Genomic DNA, 11,153 nt, shown 5'->3' on the forward strand with positions numbered 1-11,153 from the left:
TCACTCATTTAAATCATTTTTAAAATGATCAACACAAAACGAACGGTTTTGGACATACACGGTTTCCACCCGACAACAATGATTTGCTCGGATTCCCAGGCGTGATGTTTAATGCTGTCCATCCCTCTCCCAATGCAGAGTGAAAGCAGCAGTAGCAGCAGTGTGTCCACCATGCTGGTGACCCAGGACTATGTGGCTGTGAAGGAGGATGAGATCTGTGTGGCACAAGGCGAGGTGGTCCAGATGTTAGCCAGCAACCAGCAGAACATGTTCCTGGTGTACAGAGCGGCCACCGAGCACTGCCCCGCCGCTGAGGGCTGGATCCCTGGCTACGTACTGGGACACACCTCAGCTTCCATCACCCCCGAACTCCCCGAAGGAACCATCAAGTAAGAACACACAGTACAAGTGTGGGAAGGATTAATGGGCTATTGTTAATAGTAAATAAATGTTCCTCCGACGCTTTATAGGGGTGTTCTTTGTGTATGTACAGTGTTTTCTTTTTTTCATTTGTTTGTTTTTAATGGACCCCTGAGTTTACACAAATAAAGTTGATTGATTGATCTATTGCTTTAAATGCTAAGCAAACTGTCTGGCTCTTCTTCCTTTAGAAAGTCATTATCATGGCACACAGCACTCAGAATTCGCCGTAAGTCCGAGAAGAGAGACAAGGAGAACCGGAAGGAGGGCAAGATGGAGAACGGCTACCGCAAGTCTCAGGACGGCCTGGCAAACAAAGTCTCTGTCAAGGTAGAGTGAAATCTCAGCTGCAGTGTCTGTCAAAATGTGTTTTCTAATTTCCAGGCATTGAAAAGTCTCAAATGTGGGGCACGGTGGCGCAGTCAGTAGTGCTGTCGCCTCACAGCTAGAAGGTCCTGGGTTCGATTCCCGCCGGGGGACACTGTGGGCACTGGCGGCGTGTTCCCTCCTCCGCGTCATCAGTGCCCACACCCTAGGTGGGGTTGGCAAAAGGGCCTTTCTGTGTGGAGTTTGCATGTTCTCCCCGTGTCTCCTAGGGTAGATACCCTCACAAAAACATGCAGTAATCCTGGTCTCTATAAAGCCTCCCCCTGGCCAGCCGGGGCGCCTGATGGAGGGGAATGGAACTGGTTGGAATAACGTGTTCCTTCCATGCGCTACGTCCAACCGGGGAAGCTCCCCCTGTCAGGTGATAAGAAGCGGCCTGCTCACTCCTCATGCATTGAAGGAAGCATGAGCTCAGTTCGGGGCCCTCCCCAGGTTGGCAGAGGGAGAGTAGAGCCCAGGATCACAGCTTAGGCAATTGGCACCAGGTGAAAAAATGGGTTACAAAAATCGTGGGATAAAAATCTAGAAAAAAAAAAAAAAAGAAAAGGCTCAAATGTTAGATGTCACTGTGAAGTCTTACATTTAGTCCCCATTGCCAAGGCCATAAAAAATATGTAAGTAAATATTGAAATCCACCAGTTCACAGAGACTAACCACTCATTGTCTTAAAATTGAATGTGATCTTAATCCCGCAGGTTTTATAGAATGCAATTTGAACTGAACTGATATACGTTTATTAACGTATTACCGGTATATGAGAAAAGTAATACATCTTTTGTTCTCAATACCTTTCAGCTTCTGAACCCCAACTACATCTATGATGGTATGTACACATTAACTCACTTATTACACTTATCAAACCAAACATACCAATATCTTTAGATTATAATCTCTTCATAACAATCAACAAAGTCCTGCATAATTTCCTGCGCCAATCCTGATGTTTTAAAAACAAGCCTGTAGATAAGGTAATTTAAAGACCTCTCATTCCGTCTCTCTCCAGCTCCTCCAGAGTTCCTCGTTCCCGTCAGCGACGTGGTGTGTGAGAGTGACGACAGCGTTACTCTGAGGTGTAAGGTGTGCGGTCGGCCCCGGGCCACCGTCACCTGGAGGGGGCCTGACAATAACACTCTGAGCAACAATGGCCACTACAGCATCACGTACAGGTGAGAGGAGGCTGCTCTGGTTTCAGAGGAAGCAGCACTCTGTCTTGGTAAAGTGAGCATGGTGTCTGATAGAGTGCGTTTCTTTACAGTGAGACAGGAGAGGCAGCACTGCGTATCCTCAGTGTGTCCGAGGAGGACAGCGGAGTGTACACCTGTGTTGCCACTAATGTAGCAGGTTCTGTGACCTCCTGTGCAAGCCTCAGAGTCTCAGGTGAGTCCAGTTAGGTTAGGCAATGTGGACTGAAATGATGATATTTTCCGATATTCTCACAATGATATTTTATTGTGATGATAATATTTTTTCCTAAGATATATAATAATTTCCCAATATAAATAATCATTTCCTAAATAGCAAAAATAGATGATCTACTAGCTCACAATGTGTCACCGTGCGACGCATTGTGATTCAATAATTGCGACCGTAGGTCGCATTTACTACAGAAACCTCCACCGGCTGTCTGTCTGTCTGTCTGTCTGTCTGTCTCTCCGTCACACGTCACACGTCACACTTTTGCCCTGCTCATATCTCCACAACCTTTGCCCCCATCCATGCCAAATTTTGCACACACACTCCTTACCTGCCAAACTACAACCTCCAAGGACCCCCGGAGCTTCAGGGACCCCCAGGTCCCTGGGGGACCCCCAGTTGTAAAAAATGACCAAATGTGCAAAAATGACCAAATGACCACCCCAACGGGGCTGCTCACGGGGAATTCCTGGGGACCACCCACTCCTGGTGCTCCAGAACGGATGCAAAAGTGGTGGCGCCCCCCAGTGGAGGACCCCCTCCACTGCAGCTCACATAAAATGCCGTAACTCGGGCTAGGAGCGTCCGGGAGAGCCGGGGCCGGTACCTATTCGTCCGCCAAGGCAACGCGGAGACCCCACCCCTCATTTCTCACATGGCCCTCTTCTAGCGCCACCTTCAGGCCGATTTTTAAAAACACATTTTTGGACACTGCTCCTACAGATTTTGCCCTAAAATCACGAAAATCACTGCACAGCATGTCTACACTCATGTCATCAACATGGATCAGGAAGATTTTGGAAAAACAAATTTTTGCCCTATTTGTGGAGATAAGCGACCTACGGTCGCTTATCTCCCGATTAGGGAGTCTTACTGGTTGGTATCAGTGATTGCTTATGAATCAGCCTGATTTCAATATGAACTGTGTTTACAGGAACGCCGGATGATGGCAGTGAACTCCTCTGGAAGAGCAGCTATGAGTCCTACTACACAGAGATCACTGAACTGGGAAGGTAATGTTTATATTAAAAACACTATGTAATGATGAGGAGGAGTGGAGTGAGTGAGTAGCAGAAGCATTTATTCACAAACTACACTGTATCTTTTCTTGAGAAAAGAAAATAGTTCAAATTATGTTAATTCAAATACATTGTTTGTGATGGCATTCTCCTAATCTCCTTCTGCCCCCTCCCTCCGCTCCTCATTACACACACACACCCACACAGGCACGCCCACTTTATCACAGACAGTCAGTCACACACACAACAGAGAATGCGCTGGGTATGTCAGAGAGAAAGAGAAGTGTTTGGAGTTATTTTACCATTGTTTTCACTTTATTTGATTTAGCCTAAAGTAGTGGTTCTCAAAGTGGATTTCAGGGACTCTCTAGCCTCTAGGTTCCTTTTGTGGGGTTTAAATTGACCCTTACAAGTCTGTACTGTAACTTTGAGGTCCATTTGGTTCCATTTGTACACTGTCAAAGTTAAGGGGAGACCTTCAAATGTCAAAGTTTGTGAACCGTGACTGGCCTAAAGAATAACTGCTGAAAATTGGACATTTGTTGAAACAACATTGTTGGTTTTGCTTATACGAAACAGCAACTGCACAAAAAGATGGGCCACTTCAGAAGGAATTCTTAATAGAGTGCTACAGGGATGACTTTTTGTAGGCCAGCCCAGAAGTTCCCCCAGTGGGTTCCCAACTTCCCATTGTGCCTGGCAGTCCAGCCTCTGCCCATTGTGTAATAATGGTGAGACAAAAACAGCACCAGTAGTTGCAGGTTGCATTTTTACTTAGTGACCGCAGAGGAACAAAAATAGCAAACCAAAAGTCCAACACAGCTCTAAACTGAGAACTGGCTTCTGAGAAACAAAGAGGAAAAAATAACAAACAGACTAAGGAGAAACAAAATAAACATTCTCAAACAGCTGACTACAGCAATGATGGACGATAGGGACAAAAACACGGCATCTGAAAGACAGAGAACTGCAGGTTAAATAGGCAGAACAACAGGTATTGATGACTGACCCCACATTCTGTGTGTCTACTGGTTATCGATTACTGTCAATAAATCCCTCGCCCTGGTTCAACTGATTGATTGCCAGGGATAGGGAAAGTCTGGAACAAACAAAGGCTTATGATTTTAAAATGGTCTTTCAACATGATAACTACCTCAGTATTTATTTATAATAATTTAATTTGCAGAACTTACAGTATATAACAGCAGATCTTACTTTCGATATAAAATTCACATTGGAAATCCTTGCAAGGGAACCATTGTGAACTAATTTCCAGGTTGTATCTATCTACAAACTGTAACCACTATTGGTTTCACACTCATTGCATCTTTCCCGTTTGTTCACTTTTCCGTTCCCCAGAGGCCGCTTCTCGGTGACCAAGCGGTGCGACCAGAGAGGGAGTAAGGGTGCGGTGGCAGCAAAGCATGTCAACAAGAGGCTGCTGCGTCGAGAGCAGGTCCTGGAGGAGATCAGGGTCCTGCAGACCCTGGACCATCCCAACCTGGTCAGACTGCTGGACACCTATGAGACTTCAAGCAGCTATGTGATTGTGCTGGAGATGTAAGTATAGGGGGTTTTACAGGTGCATGCAAACACTAAAAATGGTGATTTAATTTGTTTTAGCCTACTGTACGTCTCGTGTACTGTGTGTAAAATTTGGAAGCTAGCTGATATTGATCTCAGTCACTGTGGATGAGCACCGTTGATAATAATAGAACATCGCATGATATACATTTTCAGGGCAATGTCTGTCAATGTCAATTCAAAATCGATTTTGATTTGTATCATGACCTCAAGAATTGGAATCAAATCGTGGAATACCAAAGGATTCACACCACTATTAACTCCAGTTATATTGTCTCAGGTTGGGCCATCTAACTGTGCATGTACTCTTGTACTGTACTGTATGTACAATAGCACAACTGATGTCAGTACTTCAGAACACAATGAATGAGGCAATGAGCCATCACACTTGTCATTTCCTAGTTGTCTCTTTATCAGCTACAGTTTCAGAGAAAAGCCTTTCATCTATTTTAAATGCCAAGCCATTCAAAACAAAAGTGAAACTTCACTGGGGTTTGTATGTATAATACAAAGCCGCCTTTCCCCCTTCATGTGCCGCTTGTTTTGAAGTGCCGCAATATGTATTGTGCACATAATAATCTGAATGCTGAAAGCAGAATAATGACTATGCGGGTACTAATCTAGATACTGATTGTCTACACAGCATGGAATGATGTAATACTGTACTCATTGAGTCCTTTACAGGGCGAAGGCTGGGGAGATATATATATATATATATATATATATATATATATATATATATATATATAGTGTGTGTGTGTGTGTGTGTGTGTGTGTGTGTGTGTGTGTGTGTGTGTGTGTGTGTGTGTGTGTGTGTGTGTGCGTGCGTGCGTGAGAGACAGAGAGAGATGTACCGGTAACAGCACACAATAATAACATGCTGTGTCATTGTCATGTTCAGGGCTGACCAGGGTCGTCTCCTGGACTACATTGTGAGTTGGGGCAACCTGACGGAGGAGAAGGTGGCTTTGTACCTCAGAGACATTCTGGAAGCTCTCCACTACCTGCACAGCTGGAGGATAGCGCACCTCGACCTCAAGGTAAAACACATACCTCACACAACCTGGCTGCCGTTCTCTGTGTTTTCAGGTCTGCATCAAGATTTGAATAAGATTTGACTCCAATTCAACAGGGGTTTACATTACTGTGGTTTACTTGAATTGCTGCTAAAGTACTCATTTTCTACTGATTAAATAAAAAATACTTACTATCACAAAGGACTTGAATCTGACAAACAGACCAGAACAGAATGCCTTACGGTACTTGTTTGTCCAAATAGAGGCCAATAGACAGATCTACCAGTACACCAGTTGGACCACTAATGGATAAATTGCGTTCCCCCCCCTCTTTCCCAGCCTGAGAATATTGTGGTGGAGCATGCCTCTTCCCAGCCAGTGATCAAGCTGACAGACTTTGGCGATGCGGTCCAGTTGAACCCATCCTCCCAGTACGTCCATCCTCTTCTGGGGAGCCCGGAGTTCTCCGCCCCTGAGCTGGTCCTGGGTCAGCCTGCCTCACTGACATCTGACCTATGGAGTTTAGGTCTGTAACAAAGAGAAACGGGGGCTGATGTGTAACACTGCATAGCCTTTAGTATGCATGAATAAAATAAAATACAATATTTTGTAACATTTCGTCACTGTCAGGCAGAAACCTTGTATCTCCAAGTTTCAAACATGTACTGTATCTTTGTTCGTAAATGAATGCCGTACTTCATCATACAAGACTGTCACACAAAGTAGTGAAAATAGACGATGCGAGGCGTTGTGTGCTTGTAGATCGGCTACCTTCACTATTTTAAATCGTTTTTAAAATAATAAAAAAGGAAGGTTTTGAACTACAAGGTTTCCATCCGACAGCGACGATTGTTTGCTATTACGATCTTAAAATGTGTTCTGTTTGTTTTAGACATACAAAGGTAAAAAAAGGGTTTTGATGAAAAACTTAAGGTAAATTGCTTTAGCTGCTATGAAACGATGGACGAGTTGGCGTGATGATGAATTAACGGACTGAATAATCCACAGGGGTGGTGACCTACGTTGTGCTGAGCGGTGCGTCTCCCTTCCTGGACGAGAGCGTGGAGGAGACGTGTCTGAACATCTGCCGCCTGGACTTCAGCTTCCCCCAGGACTACTTCCAGGGCGTGAGCCCGGCCGCCAGGGACTTCGTCTGCCTCCTGCTGCAGGGCGAGGCGGAGCGCAGGCCCTCCGTAGCCTCCTGCCTCCAGGAGCCCTGGCTCCAGCCTGGAGGAGACGGCCTGAACGGAGAGCCTGGATCCACCAGCTCCTCACGCCACTCACAGCCACGGCCGCCTCAGAACCACCACCACAACCACGCCACGCATCTGGACACCTCCAGGCTCATCTCCTTCATAGAGAGACGGAAACACCAGAACGACATCCGGCCGGTGGCCGCCATCAAGACCTTCCTTCACAGCCGCCTGCTCAACCACATCTGACCCAATGGGGAAACGCCAGGGAGCCGCCACTCGAACACTGGACAGCCGCCAGACAAACTGGGATCACAGAGCTAAAGAAATGCTGGTTTGAATGATGATGATGATGCCATTCTGCTCTGTTCTAGTTCTGTGGCCAACCGTGCTACAACGTCTGTGTCACAGCACAGACCTGTAGCCACCAGTATCTGCACTTGTCCAAGAGGAATTCCTGTACTTGCACCTGCACTATCCTGGATGCCCATTGGATGTATAACCAGCTACGCTCAGCTTCAGTTTGGTGTGGTTGAACAGTGTGGTTGAACACTATTGACCACCAGCACCAGCGAGTAATAATGATCTCCTTCTCCCTCATGAAGCCACAAAATGTCCTACTGCTGCTGACTGACTGCCCTCTGCTGATCCACCTTTTGACTCTTGATGATCTATATTGCTTTGTTTTAATAAGAGATTTAGACACTTTTGTTTTCCTCTTTGAGACCCCACCTAACCGTCCTCCCGCCCTAGTCCCTACCTATCTCCTGAACTCCTTGGCCCTTGGCATATTGTTATTATGCCCGCACAACAGAAGAACTGTTTGAATCTTGAGATTTCAAACCTTTACTTAGCAGGGAGAGAACCAAGCTTTCTCAAAGAGCCAGCGTGAGCAAGTCTTGTGTTTTGGACAGTGTTAAACAGAAGAAAATAAATAAATAAAAGAAAATAAAACAATACTGTATAATGAAAAAATATATATATATTCAGGTTGTTTTCGGTTGAACAAGAGAAAATGTGTTTGTTTTTTGTAACGAGAGATTACTTTTTGTAAAAGAAAAAAATGTACAGTGAGGAAACAGAGAAGTGTCTTTATTCGTACCTTTTGGAGTACCAATGTTAGGTAGAAAGCAGAAAGTGAATAAGGCCTGTTAATGCAGAGCCCAAGAATAGGGTCTGCAGTGTCTAAAACAATGAAGACCAAAACCATGTGTTCCTGAAACACATTGGATTTCAGTTAATGCAATAGTTTGCTTGTCATCATAGGGCCCTCTACACTTACTTATGCCTGATTTATAGCTGGTTGCGCATCGCGTCGCATACGGAAAATAGCCTTCTACGAGTTCACGGTGTGTCGCTGCGCAACGCATTGTGAACTTGTAGATCGGGCATTTCTGATGCACCACACTGGCGCGCAACTTAGTATATATCAGACGTTACTGTGTGCACACACAGACTAAATAGACTACAATAAAGAAATATATAATCAAAGCTATTGGAAAGGCTCCTCAGATTTCTAAATGCATCCGCCTTACTTTGTAAATAAAGTGTTCCTGCCTTTCATTCTCATTTTGAAGAACCTGTCTCAATCCAACCAATACTGTTTTAATTTACTGAGTATTAAACCTAATTTATGCTTCAGCTAAAAAATGTTGTGCAACATGTCGCGCAACAAAAAATATAAATTATCTTTGAAAATAAATATATTTTTCGCGGAGCAACATGGCATAACACTTTTCCACAAAGCATACATTTGGATTTAAGGAGTCTAGTCGGTTGGGAATGGGATGCATGGAGATGAAAAACTCCAAAACCCCTTTCTGTGACTGGACTTTTACTATGATCAAACTGCTACCACAGTAGAAATGCACTCGCATTTTGCATCAATTCCCATGTGCAATGTTGCAGCTTTAACATTTATGCAACTATTTATGAAGACTTGTGTTGTATCCGTATTCTAAAAAGGCATGTACGTACATGGTACTGCGATAGGTGTCTGTATTGTGTTAACTCTTATGTATTAAGTTCAGTATTAATATTCTGAAAGCCCTTAATGAGAAATAATGTATAAATGTGTATCTATATTCTATAGGCACTTATGCTTTTGGTTTGTCATTGTTCCGTTTTTATTTTCTGTAACTATACCAAAGTTGATCATGCTTTACCTTGTTCTTATGATTGATTATGTTAAGTTATAAAAGACCACACTGAAACTAAAGGTAGAAGTGTTTACATTAGTTCATTGTGGCTCTATTTATTCTTGTTGAAATAGGAAATTGTTTGGTGGTTTACCGCTGAAAAATATGAATTGAAAAACGTTCTTTTCACCAAGCTGTGCACAAAGTAGTGATTGCTGTGTGAGTTGGCTTCTGTGGATAGATAATGGTATGTGTTGCTACTAATAAAGGCTATTCATACTTAGTTGTGTGCAGGTGTTGCACAGCGGTAATAGCCGATCTACAAGACCACAACACATTGCAGTGCGACGCATTCTGAGCTTGTAGATCGGATATTTCCGGTGCGCAACACCAGAGCGCAACCATGTATAACGGGCCCTTTAGTCTCATGCAGTTTAACCTTCACTCTACTAAAACTGTTGTACTGAGCAATAGAAAAAGTCTTGTGGTGTGAATAACTCAGATGCCGTATAGTGGCACGCTCACAGTAGACTTTTGGGGGATTTACTTCTAGGGAATCATCGCTGTCAGGGGAAAACCATGTATGTCCAAAAGAAATGGTTTGTTCTAATGGATTCAATAGTTATTTAGTTACAAGCTCTTGTTAGACATTTCTAAAGCCCTTTTTTGAGCATGTCATTATATGCAAAACATTGTTTTGTAGTTTAATATTTTCAAATAGTGTTACATAGCAATGCTTTGCACTGCAATAGGGTGTTGATTTATGAAAAACAAAACAAAACGTAAAAAACACAAAATGGAGATACAAGGTTTCTTCCCGACGGTGAAAATATACCTATTGAGAAAGATTCAGCAACACGGATCTTTATCTGCCATGAGAAGTGTTCTTCTTCTTCACTTTTCATTTGACTGAGCTGATGTGTTCAAGTTACAAACGTGTCTGAAACTGATGTCTATTCATCTTTTTTAAAGTGCCAGTATCACAGTAAACTCCTCAGCATTAAGAGTGTACAGATGTAACCAAATGGACTCTCACAAGTAAAAAACAAAAAGGATAAATAGACACTGAGGATTTTACTGTGTACAGTAGGTCAATCTGGAGAGATGAGTGGGGGAAATAAAACAGCTTGTTTTTTATTTAATTTAAAGATTGATTGATGAAGTTATCAACTAGCCTGTTTTAAGCATAAGAAATGCTAAAGATGTGTTGAGTCAAATGTACGTTGTCTGTACAGTCTCACATTTCATGTCCTTTTAATTTATTGACCTGAGTCAGGGTTTCCTAAAAGCACGTTAATGTTCAGATCATTCATAATAGGTACGCTTACGCGTGCATAAATATTCTCTGAACACTAATATGTCTTAAGGGAAACTAGGCGCCGTTATTATTGTGTAAAACTGTACAGAGAGGGATAGGCAAGTTGCCCAGGATGTAAACCTCATGATTATGTCATAACTATTTTATACACATAGTACAAACTGCAGCAATGTCATTTTGAATGTCCTACTATGACTTATATTTTATTTTGCATGTATATTTCTTTGTACAGAAAGTTGTGTTTACAAGTTAACTGTGTTGTAAATATTATGTTTTGTCCTTGGTTATTTTGCCATTAAACGTACAAGGAACAGGCAACTCTGACTTTTTTATACACGTTTTTCTTTTGTGCTTCAGCAAGTATAATTTGCTTAGTCTCCCAGTTGTTTAATATATTAAAATAGGTTAACATGTAGGCCTATCACAAGTGGCCAGTGTGGCATGGCAATATTAGATACATTTACATTGCAACCCAAATATTCTTTTCCCTTCAAAGTCACGTTTAGTTTAGTTTAGTTAGCAATGAAAGATAGATAAGAAGGAAATAGATAACACATTGCTCAGAGTCAGATGTATATTGTTGATAAACCAAAAATGTAGACCATGAGATCTTATCTGTCTGCTGCAGATGCTGCTGCTATGCACATACTTATCAGGCACACACA

General features: G+C 42.9%; 1 protein-coding gene across 1 annotated transcript in view; it reads left to right on the forward strand.

Moving 5' to 3' along the window:
* triob (trio Rho guanine nucleotide exchange factor b) overlaps nucleotides 1-10,812 on the forward strand; it is a gene marked incomplete at its 5' end in the record, with an annotated part of 183,658 nt that extends 172,846 nt beyond the window's left edge. The window contains 10 exons of the mRNA XM_080754307.1: nucleotides 139-389; nucleotides 612-750; nucleotides 1,603-1,630; nucleotides 1,811-1,973; nucleotides 2,063-2,184; nucleotides 3,155-3,233; nucleotides 4,599-4,799; nucleotides 5,725-5,863; nucleotides 6,179-6,365; nucleotides 6,848-10,812. Coding sequence (XP_080610433.1) covers nucleotides 139-389; nucleotides 612-750; nucleotides 1,603-1,630; nucleotides 1,811-1,973; nucleotides 2,063-2,184; nucleotides 3,155-3,233; nucleotides 4,599-4,799; nucleotides 5,725-5,863; nucleotides 6,179-6,365; nucleotides 6,848-7,281 — 1,743 coding nt within the window. The 3' untranslated portion in view covers nucleotides 7,282-10,812. The remainder of the gene's footprint in view (nucleotides 1-138; nucleotides 390-611; nucleotides 751-1,602; nucleotides 1,631-1,810; nucleotides 1,974-2,062; nucleotides 2,185-3,154; nucleotides 3,234-4,598; nucleotides 4,800-5,724; nucleotides 5,864-6,178; nucleotides 6,366-6,847) is intronic.
* Nucleotides 10,813-11,153: the final 341 nt, after the last annotated feature.

The sequence above is a fragment of the Nannobrachium achirus genome, assembly GCF_963921795.1.
Source record: "Nannobrachium achirus genome assembly, chromosome: 2".
Taxonomy (NCBI): domain Eukaryota; kingdom Metazoa; phylum Chordata; class Actinopteri; order Myctophiformes; family Myctophidae; genus Nannobrachium; species Nannobrachium achirus.